Raw genomic sequence first — 18302 nt, 5'->3', positions numbered from 1 at the left:
TGAGTGGAAATATCTTAAAATGAAAGGTGACCATAAGTATAGCACTGTACCTAGCATAGTGCTTGGTAGATAGTAGCTGCTTATTAAATACTTGTTGTGTAAAATCAGTGTTTAAAGAATGGTTGACTCAGTGAATACTTGGGATCTTTCATTATGTCCTCATGCTTGCACGTGGACTTCGGTAACACAAGCAAAGCACCGATATATTCTTGAAAAAACAACAAAAATATTTTAGACATGCTATTTTAATTGAAGGAATAGAAGAGAAAGGTGACATATTTTAAGATAAAATGATTTATGTACCACAGTTTGTAAGCAGGTTTTAAGAGTAACTTAAAAACAATATGTTTGTATTGTATATGATTGGGTAAGAGTGATATTTTGAAAGACCATGTGCCTACCATCTATAGCTACAGTATTTACACAATTTTATAATGCTAATAAGTTAAGAGAACATTTAAGACTTTAAACCATAAAGGCATAGCTAGCATGCAGAACATACATTTCATAAGATAAATTTGTCCATTCAAGTCGGCTTGGGAACATGTAATAAAGGAGGTGTGTCCATAGGGTTCCCTGTATCCACTTAGGCATTTTGATCTGTCACTGACTGGGCAACAGTTGTAACTTGTTACTTCTTTTAGTTTAATGTATGTTTGTGTCTTTTTATGAGAATGAGAAGCAAAGAATATAAAATATTTCATAATGCTGTAGTATTAAACCATATTTCTGCCATTTATAATGAATGGTAAATGTTTTTATAATGCTATTGTACATATGGAATGCTTTGATAAATAAGATATTGATGATTAGAAAAGAAATTTGTGATATTTAAGCAACATAACGTTCTAAAGCCTAGGAAAAGTTAGAAACAGAGCAGGTGATAATGTGAGTAAGTGCAAAGTAAATGTTTTAAAATAAATAGCACTTGGTTGACCTGATGTCAGAACCGGAGACAAGGGTGTGTGTTTGTCAATATATCCTTCATGTTTTACAGACTCCTAAGGGAACAAGGGAAGATACAATTTCACCTTTTCTGTGCCAAAACATTTTAATTATATCTTCTTCCAGCTACAGCGGTTCAGTAACCAAGGAGCTGACATTGATGCATGTGTTGATAAAGCTGCAAACATTCAAAATGAGATTAACAAAGATTTTGAGCAAAGGGTGACAGCTAATTTTGCACAGTATTCTGCATCTAATTCAGGCCAGCGTAATAATAGAATATTTTATAACTGTTTTGTTATTCAAAAGGACTTTTATGATGCATTTGTGTTTGTGGATATCTTTGTAGCATACTCAAAAATTATCCTATGGCTTAAAACTATTTGCATCTGTGTTATAATGCTGAAACAATATTAAAGGGGAAAAAACCCTCTTACAATAAGTTTTTTTGTAATTGTACTTTATCCTTTGGAACTCTTTGCATTTACCTTAATTTATCCCGGTACACCAGCTAGGGAAGGTATAGAGATGGCAAACATATATTTTCTAATATTGCTTAGTATGCACTAATACAATGACCAAGAAAAGTTATATTCGACTTATTTAATTAATGAAACTGTAGTTTCTTTATGTTCTTGAGCTTCTTTGAGCACATTTCAGTGTATTTCTTTTCTCTTCTATTCTCTACTTGAAAGCAGCAGACAGTCTTCTTTCACTTTTCTTTTTGTTTGTGAAATTTTCTTTTCTTTTTTTTTTTTATCCACTCTCTTCTCCATCTGCTTTCACTTTTGTTTGCTTGGGCCGTCTCTCATCCCAACTTGATAATGAGGAATGCAGTGTGACCCTGACCTCTATCAGCCCATGCATGACCTTCTGACTCTACCATATAACCTTTGACCTTCTCTTTGACAGGTTGATTAATTACCCTGTGTTATGATTTATGAGTAAGTGCTATGTAAAAATAATAGACAACAGGTGGTCCTCCGAAAACTTTTTGTGGCATGTTTTCTTTTACTGACTAACTTGATGAGCTATTTGAAGTTGGAAACTTATTGGGTAATCTATGTTGGTTCACATTATGGTATTTTTATACCGTGGAACACAACATTAGAATTTAGGGAACTACAAGTCAAAGCATGGTCATGACAGACATTTTACAAAATATTAGCAGGGTGCTGTTACCTAAATGCAGTTGGGAAGAAGCACAAAACAGAGTCAAGTGACATTTCAGGCGTTTCAGTCCCAGGTCACGTCTTGAGAAAATTGCTGAAATAATGGAGGGGGCATTTTTCAAGCAGAGCTGCAGCTCCAACAGCTATGTTTACTTTAACGCTTCACTAGTGACTTCTGATTGGTTGTCATGACCTCATCTCACTGTTGCACCTAGGATGTTGCAACAGTGACATATACATACCCTTCTTGAGAAAAAGATGAGAAGAAACACAACATACATCTTTCAGAAAAGATGAATGGACAGTAGTAGATATAGTTTATAGATAAGACACTTTGGGTTTCATTTCCCTTGAGGATGGGCACCTATCTTCTTTCAAACCCAGCAGATAGAATGCTGAACGTGAAAAATGTGATTGATAAATCTGTGTAAAATGATCTCTTACGGAGCCTTGCCTGAAGACCAAAACAGATAGTTCCGTAGGTCAAAGGATTATACTCTGGCCCCTGACCTCTTTGGTCACATGTGGCTTGGCAGTATTGGCAGGTTAATATGTAGAGCTGAGTACTTTCAGCTGATTTTTTATGTAGCCAACCACAAGAGATTTGAAAAGATGTAGAATTTGCTCCTATTTTCCGATTTCCTTATAATTGGTAATTAATAGGCAAATTAACTTAGATAAATCTTCAGTTTTGGCAAGGTTTCATTGGGGTCAAAAGTACATTCTGTTTCTGGCCAGGCATTTTAAAATTTTATCTATTTGTAGAATCTTCTCCATAAGTGCATTTCTGTACTGATTTAATTTCTTAAGCAAGATTTCCTCTTTGGTTCTTTGTGTTTCGCATCACCTGTCTGTTCTAGACCCCTGACCTAAGCCATCATTTGTTGATTGAATGATAAATGAACTATTATTTATTAGTAAGTGCATCTATAGACTTCAAAGTAAAGGAGGCCCAGAGGCCTGTGTATTCTGTTTAAATCACAGCAAGCACTGTGATGAATAAAATGCTACGTCAAGCAGTAAAATTTTGGGAGTTTCTGATTAAGATCCCATGGTTTATACCTTATAAACACAGGTTTAATAATGAAACTATAGTTATAGCTACAAAAGGGTAGAAAATAGGATGAGGTAAATTAAAGAGCTAAAGCTTACTTTTACCAATATCTGTCCTCTTGATCACCTTGATCTTCTATTAGACTGTGCGATCAAACATAAGAGTTAATTAACAACTTTATGTATGCTTTGTCCCTTGAAATGTTGGATATTGGAATTGATTTGGGTGAATCATTACAAAAGATGCCAGAAGTTTTATTTATTTAGTTGTAGAATGTTAGATAATCAGTTTGATCACTTTATCTTGGTAAAGATAACAGAACTTTCCATGTACATTTGAAATGACCAAAATTTTCATCGTAGGAGAAATTTAGCATGCTTAAGGAATAATTAAATTAAAAATACTTCAATATAAAATGTTTAATGTTCTAAGCATTAATTATGGAGATCTCCTTTGGAGTGGCAGTGCACAGTTCTTTTATGATATTATATTTGACGCCTGGTTATATAGAGTAGTTTTATAAAACTTTATGGGTACATTTGTTAAAGGTTAAACTAGGATCTCCTCTTACTTATTTCTGTGTGTACTGATTGAGTTACTTGGGATAGAAAGAATTGATTTTTAAAATGGTGTTTATTCTCTTTGTTTAAGATATAAATTGATATCATTCTATTTAAAACAGTTAAGTTTAACTTCTGGTTTGTGGTCTGCTTTGTTTACTCTGACTATTTACTTTGACTCCTTAGTTTACATATATTAATGTTAACATGGAAAAGCTCTTTGTAGCTTTATTATGTAAAAGGATTTTTTGGACAATGTTTACATGTGGCAGAGAAAAAGAGGAACAGATGAAGTTTTACTACATATCTTTAGGTGGGATAGTTAACTTTATTTTGTTGCTCCAGCTTTCTCCTACTCATAAAATGGTTATGAATGGTCTCTGTGAATATTGCATTAATTATCAGGAAAATTTTATTTGAAAAATGTAAGTTTTTTACAGAATGGTAATTGGATTTGCAACAGAGACATTTATTAAAATTAGCTCTCATTTCCACAGAAAATGTTCCTGAATATTTTTTGATTGTTATTCCATTAATTAAATTTGCAGATGAAATATCTAAATGATAAAATATTTTCTGAATAAATCAAACGTTTAAAGAAAAGCATTCATTGTTGAAATTTATATGATAAAAATTATTTAATTGATTTATATAGTCATGATTTAAAAATAGAATCATTTTTCATCTGTTGATGCCTTGGTGAAAAATTGACATCATGTCTTTATAAAATTGGAGAAATGAGTCATGTAATTTTCAGTTACATAATCGATAACTTAGACAAATACTACTACTTTGATGATTTATGTGTTTCTGGTTTTTATACTTATTTAGATGGGACATATCAAATTTCATAGTTCATTTAAAATCAAGTAGGCACAATAATTTCTCAATCTATGATTTGCAAAAATTAAAGTAAAAACTTCTGCTCAAATAAATCTGGCATTATGCAAATATTATTTCTAGTGATTAAATTATAAACTAGGGTGATAGCTTTCTCATTTTTGGTGACTATAAATTTTGTCTAAAGAATTTACCTTTATTTGGAGTTTATTCATTGTGCAAAGATGATGTTCATGTTTTATCAGTTTATTAAAGTCCCACTTTGTTACCTTGAGTTTGAAATTTTTCATATTATCATTAAAATGTAATATATCACTATTTTCATCTCTAAGAACTCTAAGATTCTGTTTTGGTCTTGCTAACCCTAACTCTTGTAAGTATGAAAGGCTGTGTGTGTGTGTGTGTGTGTGTGTGTGTGTGTGTGTGTGTGTAAAGTTCAGTTCACTCAGAGAAGGCAGGGAAGAAACATGACAGGAGACCACTTACTCACGGTAGAGAATCTAGTAAGGAGGCAATTTTCTTTTTGGCCTATGGTGACCTTTTTTGACTATGTTCCTTACACCAGAGGCAGTGTACTGAATGCCTCTATTTCAGCCTGTTTAGCAGAGTGCAACAGTGTTCTTTAACTTACTTTTGGTGGGAGGAGAAGTTATAGCTGAAATTTGAGAAGGGCGTGAAAAGTTGTAAGAGGCACAAGGAAGAGGGGTAGGAACTTCCTTCAAATGTGATTTTAATAACTAGTCAAGTGTGTCCAACTGTAGAAAATCACCGAGTGACAATATGTCTACCTGACAGTGATCACAATGAATTACAAGACTTTTGAATAGCTATACAGATTAGAATAAAGCAGAACCAAATAAAATATCTTTTGTTGGTAAAACTTTGACTTACCAGCTAAGAAACTTAAAAAAACGATCTTGTCTTGTGTTTTGTTAATGAACATTTAAATTTAAAAATTTGTAAAGTGTTTTATAAGCCTTTCATGAACAAGGTATGAAAGGTTTTATTTAAACACATATTGAGGAATATGTGGTATTTTGTTTATCAGTTTGGTATATATTATTCTGTAGTTTTCATATGTGTAAGACAACTATATCTTAATTAACAGCCCTATCACTAAAATCAAAACTTCAGTGATCTTGAAAATCTCCAAACCATATCATGGTTTTAGACAATAATATCAACTGATTGGGGGGAAACTGAAACAATCCCAACGAAGTTTGTATGTAGTTTGTGAAATCAACTATTAGAAAAGCCAACAATGTGTAGCAATGTAGCATATTTACAAATAAGGACAATAGAGTCTATGCTTAATATTGGCTTGTATTACTGCTCTCAGTTTTTTTTTTTAATTATCATATGTTTGGTTTGGCAAAAAACAATTAAATTTAAACTTGATGTAGAAGATTCTACAGTTACAGTTTTGGGAAAAGTATGTACTTTTTTTTTTTTTTTAGTAAGGATGAGAATTTTTTAAGCTTTATTTTTAAGAGCTCTTATTTTTTAAACATAATATAACGCATGTTTTAAGTATGACCTTACAAGATTTTACCAGACAAAATAGGGCACCCACAGTACAGAATTGAATAGAAAAGACAAGATATAAATAGCTTCAAAAATATGTGTGGCTTGTCAGTGGTAATTGTTTATCCTTCTCTATTTTCTCATGGTTAGATTATTCCATCATTTACAATATAAGTGCCAAAAGTTTCTTTAATTATAACTATAGAAAGGTTTGCCTTGCTAGAATTAAGTCAGACAGGAAAACATGTTTTTAAAACTTTAAAAAAAATATAATAGCTCAATAAGCTGTATTTTAAATTCTGGAACTTGTTTCCTGGTACTAGTTCTTAATAAAGAGAAATTTTTATGGTAGTTGAAAAATAAAAGAAATTTCAGGATTAAAAACTTGGTTCCATACATTACAGTAAGACATTATTTTGTTTTGTGATTTGTGTGCCTTCCTGAAAGAAGAGAGGTGAAAAGAATCCAGTATGCATAGGTAGACATTCTGTGTTCCTGATAATAAAGACTTGTAAATCTGTAGGCTGTTTACTCCTCTTTAATTGCTTATTCTTTTTTTAAGTTCAAACAAATAAAAAATACTCATTAAAGTGCAATTGTAAAGGAACAGAAATCCAGCAAAATGTGGTTGGAATTGTAAACTTCAATTTCAAAGAGGTTATTTTCTCAAAATATGTATTATAAATATTAATGTGGTTTGAAAGTGTACTTGCTATTTGATAATTTATTTGAATCATTTTGGGGGTTCTTGGAGATCTAGTACTTTTTTAATTTAAGCTTTATTATTTTAATGTGTTACAATTATGTCTTTTTGATCTTATAGACAGTCTATGCTTATTTCTACACACAATACATAATTTTAAATCACTTTCTGTTGGAGAAATTAAAACTATATTATAAAGGAATATTTTAGTGAATATGTAACTATATTAAATCACTGAGATTTTAAGAACGTTTTTATGAATTGTAATGATTTCTAATATTAAATTATGCTGCCTTTTTTGCTTTCAAAACAGGAAGGATATGGAGTAATAGTACTGAATCCCAATGAAAACTATATCGAAGTAGAAAAGCCGAAGATACATGTACAGTCATCTTCTGATAGTTCAGATGAACCAGCAGAAAAACGGGAAAGAAAAGATAAAGTCTCTAAAGAAACAAAGAAGCGACGTGATTTCTACGAGAAGTATCGTAACCCCCAAAGGGAAAAAGAAATGATGCAGTTGTATATCAGAGTAAGTAATAAGCAAGATCATTACTTTCCTTCATTATTTCCTTTTCCTTTTTTTTTAAACCACAACAGCAACTAACATTTATTGAAAATCTTCCATATGTTCAGACCTGTTCTAAGCAATTTTACATTCCTTTTCTTTATTTATAGTTTATTTTCTTAAATTATTTTGTTTATTTTTTAAGTGTTAATTTTTAAAGATTTATTTCCCAAGGGTGTTATTTGAAATGTTTTCTGTTTTTTATTCAAAGTAACAACACGCATTCTTATTTCAGTGTGATATTTTATTTAAGTCTCAAAATCAATTAATAATGCACTGTACAAACATCAGTCTTCGTCTTGGGTGGTTATAGTTTTAATGCATTGTTTTCCTATGAGCAACCATCCATCCACAGTTTCTCAGCCTAACTTCTGAAGGCTGATGGAGGGAGGAAGAGTAATTAATATCTTAATAAATATTTAAGCTAGAATAGTTTAGGAATAGTGTAATGAGGGAACTCTGTCCTTTGCTCTTTTCTTATCCAGTGAACCTTTGCACTTTGTAATGCTAGCAGCATGGGATCGTTATAGCAGTGCTGCCCAAGGAATTCTAATTCTATAGGGGGCACAAACAATTTTATTTGCCCTTTGACACATTCTGCTTGATATACCACTGTGCATTATATATATATGACAGATTCATGCAATTTTCAAAGCCCTTATTATGGGTGCTAGAAATATAATTTAATAGTACAGTATGTCCAAAATGCTATTGGGTAAGTAAAATAGTAAATTGATATGTTCTTCAAAAGTGAGCAATTCAGAACATTTAAATATAGACAATTTAACATTTTATAAATTATACTGTGAGATAGTAATAAAGTTTCAGATTATTCAACTTGAGCTATTTTTACATTTACTTTAAAATTCATTAATAAAATATTTCATACCACCTTTGAGGCAAAATATGTAGCTTTATAAGTTATTTTCTTTATTTTACTTCTAGTTCATGGCATAATCGCTATACTTTTGGGAATTGTACTCCAGACATTCAACACATTTGATTATAGGTCAGTCTGTTGAGTAAGTTAGGACAGTTAAGCAGCATATAAATTCTCAGGACCCCCCCAAAATATATCCAGATCAAGACTACCTAAAGCATGTCATACAATGAATCAAGCAAAAGTTAGGCAGATTACAATATTTAAATGTCTGAAAAGCATCTCACTATTTAATATATTGTTTGAGAAACAAAAACAATGATTAGATTTGGAATTCATAAGTAGCTTGTTCATGTAGTTATATTACTGCCTTTCTTTGCCATGACTGCATCAGGGTCCTGATGTCACCTTCTTCTCTATTGGTTGTCCTGAGCTTCCTAATTAATATGATCCAGTCTGTCAACCACCATCTTAAGATAGAATTTAAAAAAAAATTCCCCCTTATATCTGGATTCCAAAAATGAATTGTGTAAGTTTTTGAAATATACAAATCACTCGCAATATTCAGTTTTCTATGTAAAATGCAAACAAAAAGTGATTTTGCGTATTAAGTTTTTTACTTCTTAAACAGTTTCTTTTATTTGCCTATGATATGTACAGATTAATCATCTATTTCTGACATCTGTCTTTTAAATTTTATTTCTTTTCTATTTTCTCTTTATCATGTCACTATTGCTTTAATTTTTCTCTTTTGTTCTCTTGTATGTGTGCATTTTCTTTATTCTTTTTTCACGTCTGTTTTGTTTATTTCTGCATCTATTTTTTTATTGTACCAAGGGAAAAAAATATTTTTATGTCGCTTCATTAAGATCTACCTTTCCCTTTGTCTTTTTTTCTTTGTTTTATCTCTTCTACACTCCTGCTATTTTTACTTCTTATCATGTCTTTTTGCCTCTTTCTTTCTTGTCCCATTTCACTCGTCTAGGTTTTCATTGAAAGCACTAAGAGACAAAAATAGACTCATGTAGATAACACAGCTTTATACCTGATAGTCTTAGTTATGAATGTTATTTTTCTTAATAAACACCCTTTCTCTTAAAATCTTCCAGAATTGTGCAAAATAGCAGAGCTAAGCTGACACTCTTCAAACATACTTCTAGATAGTAAGGCATGATCCTGTAGTGGGAAAGAGAATAATGGTTCATCTTGTGTCAGGTGCCTTAATCCTTAGGTAATTTTGATCCACGCAAGAAGTGACTTCTAGTACTCTCCTTTCCTCTACATATCTCCAAATATGTATTTGTAATTTTCAGACACAGAGCATGTATGTGATGAGGATGAATTAACTTTTATTTATATACTTCTTAACCATTTACATTTTGAAATCAATCATCTATTCTTTGGAACAACCCCATGAGCTAGGTAAATCAAATAATTTCACCCTTATTTTATAGTTAAAGAAACTGATGCATAGATGGTACATTTTTGTCTAGGATCACAGAACTACTAAATGATGGAACTAAGTGTTAAAACTAGTGCTTCTGATTACTGTAGATTCTTGCTCTCTTTCCTCTTTACCACATTGTTCTAACTGGTTGAAAATAAAATATGTATCTGAAATATGAAAATTAAACCAATTATAATAAAAGCATGATATGATACAGTAAACTACGTTTGATGATTATATAGATTTTTGACCAGTTATCATTTAATGGACACTAGTAACTGTCAGTAAACAATTTATTTAGTATGTTTATAATATATAAATAATAATGTTAACACATTGACCAGGCGATTTTTGCAGAAACTAGTGCCTGTGGCCGCAATACATCTCCAGTCAAAAATGTGTTAAAAAATTTAATATGATCAATAATACTGATCCCATTTTACAGATGAGGAGACTAAGAGTCAATACTTAGTAAATTTCCTGAGGTCACATAGCTCTTAACGTAAGGTCCATGGGGCAGGGACTTAGTCTGTTTTTTTTCATTGCTGTAACCCAGAGCCTAGAACAGAAACATAATAATAAATATTTGTAGAACAGAGCCTTCATAATAATTTTTTATTTGATAAATAGGATGGTAGAGCCAGGATTAAAATCCCAAACTACTACTGCTTTCTCTAATATGTCTTGCATTATTAAAGTATACTACTTGATCTTCTGTGAGGAAACATTCAAAGAAACCAAAACGAAGAAAAATTACATTGTTGATCCCCTACCTAATCCAGTAACTGAGAAGACATTCTGAAAATTAATGATAAAAAATCGGTTTGTGGCTTCCCTGTTGGCGCAGTGGTTGAGAGTCCGCCTGCCGATGCAGGGGACACGGGTTCGTGCCCCAGTCCAGGAAGATCCCACATGCCGCGGAGCGGCTGGGCCCGTGAGCCATGGCCGCTGAGCCTGCGCGTCCGGAGCCTGTGTTCTGCAACGGGAGAGGCCACAACAGTGAGAGGCCCGCGTACCGCAAAAAAAAAAAAAAAAAAAAAAAAAAAAAAAAAAAATCGGTTTGTCATGATTTATTTGATACCTTGATTGACCTATACATTTTCATCTGAATATATAAAAGTGAGATACCCTATTTTCTTTTTTAGCTATATCATCATGATGCTAAAATTATGGATGAAAATGGAAATATTTATGCCAACCTATTGCTATTTCTGTTTTACACACTTGCTCATAAGAGTACAGCCAGGCTATTGTACTTGCTCTACCCTGTATACACTTTGTGCTTTATGGAATCTGTAACTTTGCTTTTCTGTTCTTTCCCTTAATTCAGATTCTGTCCATGTTGTAGTGCCCAGCTGAAATCCCACTCATCCACACCCATCATATTCAGTGACCTCTCCTTACTAACACTGTTGGGAGTTGTCATGATTAGTTAACTTGAATGGAATTTATCATGTTCTATCTTGAGCTATCTCTTCTGTCTCATAATATTATTATCAATTTATCTTTCATGCCTTTCCATTATAGCCCTACAATCCTTTGAGCATGCTTTATAGATTTTGGAATTGCATATCAATCCTTATGAATAAGCAGATAGGAGCCAGTTTTTACAGTAGTACAGTGCATACTGCAAGAAAGTCAGGAACTGATGCTAAATCTACTAACTAGGATCCAATCCCCAGGAAGGAGACTAAAGCAAAAAGACTAGGCCTTAGTCTAGGGATACCTAGATAATGTGACTTGCAGCATAGGAATGAGGGTTATTCTGGTATCAAACTGTAGCATAAGAGGACAAATATTCAGACTAAGGAAGAAGATCAGTAAAAGGACTTTATAGTATGTAGGTGGAATATGGGCAAAAGCGATTTGATGCTGATCTATGTAATGTTGTGTTAGAATTGCTTGAATATATCTTCCCTAAGAAACTTAGTTGTGGGCTGTAGTGATAGGAAGTAAAGTAGAGGGATTAGACTTAGAACGTTAAAAAAAATAAAACTACTAGAAGTGGAGGGGGAAGGGAGATCATATGGCCACAGAAGGAAAAATCCAAATGTGGAGGAGACATTTAGAGAATAGGAATCTTGGCAGAGCCTGGCATTACACATTGAAGATACTCAAATATTTATGGATTGATTGCTTGTTGACATCCATCAAAAAACTTATTCCTTAACACGCAAGATATTTGGTGTCTAGTTTTCTGACTGATTTTTTTCAGCATTCATGTGAATTTTTGCAATTGTTCAGAAACAGCCAGCTCTGATAAACTGAAGCTTTCTTTTAAAAAAAATCTGTTTTTGATGCTCTGACTTGGACTATGTCCAAAATATTGCTGAAGGCTAATAAATATCCTTTCTTCTCCTCTGTACCTCTTCTTTTCCGTGCAGATGCCACTGGAAGTCATTTCTATCTAGTGATTTAGCAACCAAATTCAACTCACTTATATTTCACTCAATGATTGTTTAATCTCTGAAACCATTTTATTTTCCTAGAATATTCAAGTATTTGACTTTTCTTTCTCTGGCATCCAGTAAATAGCCAAAATCTCCTGTGAAATTTTTGCAAATATCTAGTATACACCAGCAGAAATAAAGTAGAATCGAGGCCTAAAACTTTAAGATTAGCAAAGTATAGTTTTATTTTACCTACTAAATGAGTCTAAATAGATGTGACTAACTATTGGATTATGTAGCACATTTCTGATGCATTAGGAGCAGAGCTTGAGAGATCAAAATACTTCGTCTTTCATGTGGCAACTTTCCTTAACTATGAAATAATGTACTTTCTGGCATATATTATGGCTTATTAAGGGGATTGATTTGGTCTAGGCAATAAACATCATGTCAGACATGCCTGGCAGGAAAACCTGCTTAATATGTTTTGTAATAAGATGGAACTTTTTGTTCTCGGAAACATCTGCCAACTGAATTCAAGAGTGAAGACAGAAAATGTCATCAATTTAGTGGTAATCCTATAAATTTAGTTTCTTTTTGAGCAACACACATCAAGACACACAAAATTCCCAGTGTTAATCACCACTGGTATAGTACTTTGTAAAACGATGAAACAAAAACATTTTATTTTTATATAATGTGTTAATTAATTCATAATGAATTTTAATATTTCAACTGATAAAATTTTAACAAGCATCTTGCCAACAGATCATTTTTTAAAGCATCTGTTTTTTAATGTGTTGGGTTGAGAACTGAGTCAAATGGCTAAATATGTACATATATTCTTTTTAAAAACATATTTCAACCCCCATAATAATAGATACACTATGTTTTTCCCCTTAGACCACCAGGGGCTGCTGCTGTTCATATTGAATTTTGTTTTTCCTCAGAAACTGAAGACACCAATCACACTATATTTTTTCTTTCTTCCTTTTTTTTCCTTAGCCCAAAATCTTTTAAAATATAACTAGAAAGAAAAAATGAATAGACTTAGCTAGTAACTGAATAATCAATATAAGAATGTATTATTTTAAACATTTTCTATATTCTAAGACATCTACATTTTTCCAAATAAACTTAAAACCTGTAGTCATTGAGGGCAGATTGTGATAATAACTCTTTTTATTTCCTATTTTTAGTGCCTGTATAACATTTAGAATCATATCCTTTGCAGAGAGATAGTGTGGAGATGAGGTTAGAAGTACAAAGTCAGATAGACCTGAGCTTGAATCTCAGCTCTTCCACTTAATATAGCAGCACCTCAAACAAGTTAACTTCCTTATGCCTCAGTTTTTTTGTCTGAAAAATGGAATGATAATAATATATATAAAGTGAACATAGTATCCGACACATAGAAGTCTTGGGAATTCTGGGCCAATAAATACCATCCTGTCTTCTCTCAAGTTCAGAATCAATTGAGAAAGAATCCGATTTCAAAATCCCCTTGCAACTTTTGGTACCTTGTACCAAAATAATACCCCTGTCTTACCCTCCTGGGTTTGAAACCCAGTGAACACTATAGCATAGGAATCAGACAGAAGGAGATCAAAACATCAGCTTTGCTAATTGATGTGGTTCAACTGGAAAATGTGGCTTAGATCTGTGGCTAAGTTCAGACTTCCTAGTGTATTTCCCCCTGAAATGAATTTTCACCTTTCCTCCAAACATCCAGTGTGCCTTTAACATGGTAGAAAGCAAGCTGGAATGCATCCTTCCTGCAGCAGATCATTGTTATTACTACTTGCATTTTCTAAGAACTCAATACAGTAATATTAAAATATAATCATTAAGTGTTCACTAAAGCATACGTTAGTTTCTTCATTTTAAGGTTTTCATTTAAAAGAGAAGCTCTGATCAAACCTAATTACAGAGAAGGTTTCCATAAAATTGTAAAGCTTTGAAAGGGCCATAATTCCATTTCAAATCATCAGAAATTAATCTTTGTATTTTCATGTTTCATGTTACCAAAGCCTGGTAAACACAGTAGACTTTTTAATAAATATTTGATGAATGCATATTTGAATAAATGCTTGCTAACATGAACCTACAAAGCAAAAGAGACAGACCCTTCACTATATAAATCTACCCTTTTATATTGACTAGCGTGAGGTTGAAAGAACTGTGAGACTATGTATATTATGTCTAAACAACTCTAACACTCAGAAAATTAGTGTATTGTTCTCTAAATTCAACTAACAGCCATTTTTAAGTCTACCAAGCATTCTTTGGATGTGGTTAAAAACAAGTCAAAGTGAAGAATTAGAAATAAGTAAAATAATTAGATATTTAGATTTATAACAGAAATTACAGAAAAGACCAAAGCTCTGCATTTAGGGGTTTAGATTGGCCACTGACGAATTTTAGTGGGGGGATTCTGCCATAAATATAAGGTAGTGGAAAGAATAAGAACTTTAGGATCAAAAAGGTGCATGCTGTGTAACCTTAATTCTCTCGCTTACAAGCTGTGACTTTAGGCAAGTCACCTCTCCTCTCTGAGTTTCAGTTTCTTCATCTGTAAAATAGGGATATTCATAGCTATTAGGCTGTTGTATGGAATGAATGAGGTAAATTAATGTGTATGAAAACAGCCAGTGGGATACCTACTATTCAGTATATCCCCTTTCCTTTCTTTTCCCTTCTTATTCCCTTTCCCTTAGGAAATATGGAGAGAATTATGGCCAGATGACATCTGTCCCAATTAGTTTACATTCAGTGCTTCTCAAACCTTTTGGTCTCAGGACCCTTTTTCAAATGCTTAAACATTATTAAGGTCACTAAAGGGTTTTTGTTATATGGGTTACATCTACTGATATTTTCCATAAAAAGAATTAAACCTGAGAAATTTTTAAATATTTATTTTAAAATAACTAATAAACCTATTATATGATGACATAAATAACATATTTTTATGAGAAATAAGTATATTTTCCAAAGCAAAAAACACATAGTGAGATGTGTGACATTTTTTAAGTCTCTTTAATGTTTGGCTTAATAAAAGAGAGCTGAATTCCTACATTCATCTTGTGATATATTGTCTTTATTGACATTTATGAAGAAAATTTGGCTTCACACAGATATGCATTTGTATAAAGAAGGAGTGTTTTGGACTTCCCTGGTGGCGCAGTGGTTGAGAGTCCGCCTGCCGATGCAGGGGACACGGGTTCGTGCCCCGGTCCGGGAAGATCCCACATGCCGCGGAGCGGCTTGGGCCCGTGAGCCATGGCCGCTGGGCCTGCGCGTCCGGAGCCTGTGCTCCGCAACGGGAGAGGCCACAACAGTGAGAGGCCCGCGTACCGCAAAAAAAAAAAAAAAAAAAAAAAAACCTTTGAAACACTCCTTTTCGCGGACCGGGGCACGAACCCGTGTTCCCTGCATCGGCAGGCGGACTCTCAACCACTGTGCCACCAAGGGAAGCCCCTAAAAGGTTTTTCAGATAATTATATATATTCTTCTTTGATGCTATACCAACATTCAACAAAAGGTAATAGTTTCTTAAAGATTAGTTGCTGTGTGAATCTAAAACACATCAGTGAGCATTGCATACTCTGTGTTATGGAAATCCATTGGTCTTTGTTGTACTTTGAATGGATCTTTTACCCATGAATGACTTTATAACATCTTGTATTGGTCATTTGGAAAATATTGTTTCACTGAGCTATACAGATCTTCCAAATGTTGACATATTTTATTATGTAGTATCAAAAATTCCTATTACTGTTCCTACCAATCTCATCCACAAAGCTTTCAAGAATTGAAAAACTATCAAGCTTATCAAGGAGTGTACAAGTTGCCCAAAATTTTAATTTTATCAAGAAAGCTCAATTTTTATCATTAGCGACAAATATTGTCAGTTGTTTTCCTTAAACTGTCAGGCTTTGTTCATTTTCAAGAAAATGGCTTCCAAATGCCCAAATCTGAATCATAGTTTGTTTCTCAGTCTTACAAGTAAAGATGGTGTTCCATTAAAAAAGTGGCTGCTTTAGCTCACAACTCAATTAATTGCCCAACTAGTTTTTCTCCAGACAACCATCATAACATAATTTGGTTTGCAGGTGCTTTATGCGTTCCTTCTATTCATCACTCAGAATATTAAACAGACATATGCTCAGGGGTTGAGATTTAATAAAAGTAGTTTTTCTGCTTCATCAACATCTTTAAGCAAACTTTCTTTCTTTTCCCGAGTATATGGTAGTGAATAATACAATGACTACTAGAGTTTAGAACCGCTACAGTGATCTGTGCTAATTCACAACAGTTTTATTCTCCATTGTTTTCAACTGTTAATGCAAATGCCAACACAGTGAAAAAGACAAATAATGTCTTATTATTATTATGCAGACCCCCTAAAAGGGTCTCTGGAAATCCCAGATGTTTGCTGACCACATTTCTAGAACCATTGGTCTACATCTCTTTTCTGGAGTAAGCGTAGAATCAACAAAAGCAAGCAGTTTAGATTAGGATAAGAACCATTTCTTTTTCAGTTCTTGTTTTAGTCAGTATAAAACTAGAACAATATGAGCAGCTATGTAACCTGAAATAGAGAAACTAGGACAGAGTAGGACTGGTTTATTAAGGCATTTGGTGCTATCCAGTTTGAAATTTTCTCATCTGGACTCAGTGAGCATTATGTCCAGACTGCTTCACCTGTTCTCTGCCCCGTGTCATCCCCCTTCATTGAAACTAACATGTCAAGTCCACAGTGACCAGGTCAGTGGAATTTGAGGATTTAGAATTTGTTTTCTACTGCTCTTCCCCAAAAATAAAAGACCCTGGAGAATCACATGCCCATTTTGGGTTTTAGCAACTATAGCTTTCATTTCCTTCTTTTCCCTAAAATGAGTGGCCTCTTGCTTCCCAGGAAAGCTCAAATATTTATCCCTGCTATCCAGCTGGGGTCTATTTTATTACCATATTCTACTTGTTCTTTACCGGTGCTATCTCTCTGTTACTGGTGCTGTCTTCCTGTTTTATGTTTTCTTTACTTTGGATTAGAATGATTCTAGAGTAGTTAAGAACTGGGTTTCTGGTGTTTGGCAATGTGTGTACTGGATTTTGCAAATAGTATTCACTCAGTAAATATTAGTTAGAGTTATTGTATGTAATATCGTTGATTTACAGTCCACTTGCACCTGTCATTGACTCTCTTTCCATTTGTGAAGCCATGCTGCTCTTAGCTCTTCAAATTGGGTTCCTCTTATTTCTTGTCTAAGAAAACATTTGACAGTAACTGTCTAAAATACAGTTGGATTCACCATGCTTCTATTTGGCTTTGATCATGAATCACTTTGGTCATGTTCACAACTTCCACCCCCTTCTTGGGAAAAGGGGGCAATTTAAGACCCTCTGACCCCAACTCCTTCCCCCCTTGTGCATCCATTTGTATAGTTAGAAGTAGTTGTCATCATTTGTTTGTTCGTGTAATCCTCATAATTGTCTTATGTATTACCCTGACTTTACAGATCCTTAAATGAGACTCAGAAATGTAAATAGACTTACTCATAGTTACATATCTAATAAGAGTAACTAAACCAAGGTTTGAGCCCAAGTCTGTCTGACTGCAAAGCCTCTGTTTTTCCCACTATACTACATTGCCAATAATGAACATTTCCTACAACTGATTCTCTAAGATTTCTCTGTGTGTATGTGAAATATATATACATGAGTGAAAGGATAAATGGATCTTTCTTGGATTGCAGGCAATTGCTGTAATCAGAATAGTATTTCCCACATGCAACAGTTTATTCAAAGACCGTACTTAGAGGATTACAATGGTTAGATATATTGGGTATAGAATTTGCGACCCACATACTCTCCTTGAGGGTAAGACACCCTTACACATTTCTTTTTAACATCTTTATTGGACTATAATTGCTTCACAGTGTTGTGTTAGTTTCTGCTGTATAACAAAGTGAATCATCTATATGCATATGTATATCCCCATATCCGCTCCCTCTTGCATCTTCCTCCCACCTTCCTTATCCCACCCATCTAGGTGGTCGAAAAGCACTGAGCTGATCTCCCTGTGCTATGCAGCTGCTTCCCACTAGCTATCTATTTTACATTTGGTAGTGTATACAAGTCCATACCACTCTCTCACTTCGTCCCAGCTTACCCTTCCCCGGCCCCGTGTCCTCAAGTCCATTCTCTACATCTGTGTCC

The 18302-nt window shown here is 33.5% G+C and overlaps 1 protein-coding gene across 4 annotated transcripts in view; it reads left to right on the top strand.

The window, feature by feature from the left end:
• The window catches only part of ARB2A (ARB2 cotranscriptional regulator A), a 430105-nt gene that overhangs the window by 167774 nt on the left and 244029 nt on the right, over positions 1-18302 (top strand). For all 4 annotated transcript variants that reach the window (XM_079918573.1, XM_079918572.1, XM_079918571.1 and 1 more), the window contains one exon: positions 7112-7330. In XM_079918573.1, coding sequence (XP_079774699.1) covers positions 7112-7330 — 219 coding nt within the window. The remainder of the gene's footprint in view (positions 1-7111; positions 7331-18302) is intronic.

Source organism: Stenella coeruleoalba (genome assembly GCF_951394435.1).
Source record: "Stenella coeruleoalba genome assembly, chromosome: 3".
In the NCBI taxonomy this organism is placed as follows: Eukaryota; Metazoa; Chordata; class Mammalia; order Artiodactyla; family Delphinidae; genus Stenella; species Stenella coeruleoalba.
This window is presented reverse-complemented; position numbering and strand designations above follow the sequence as displayed.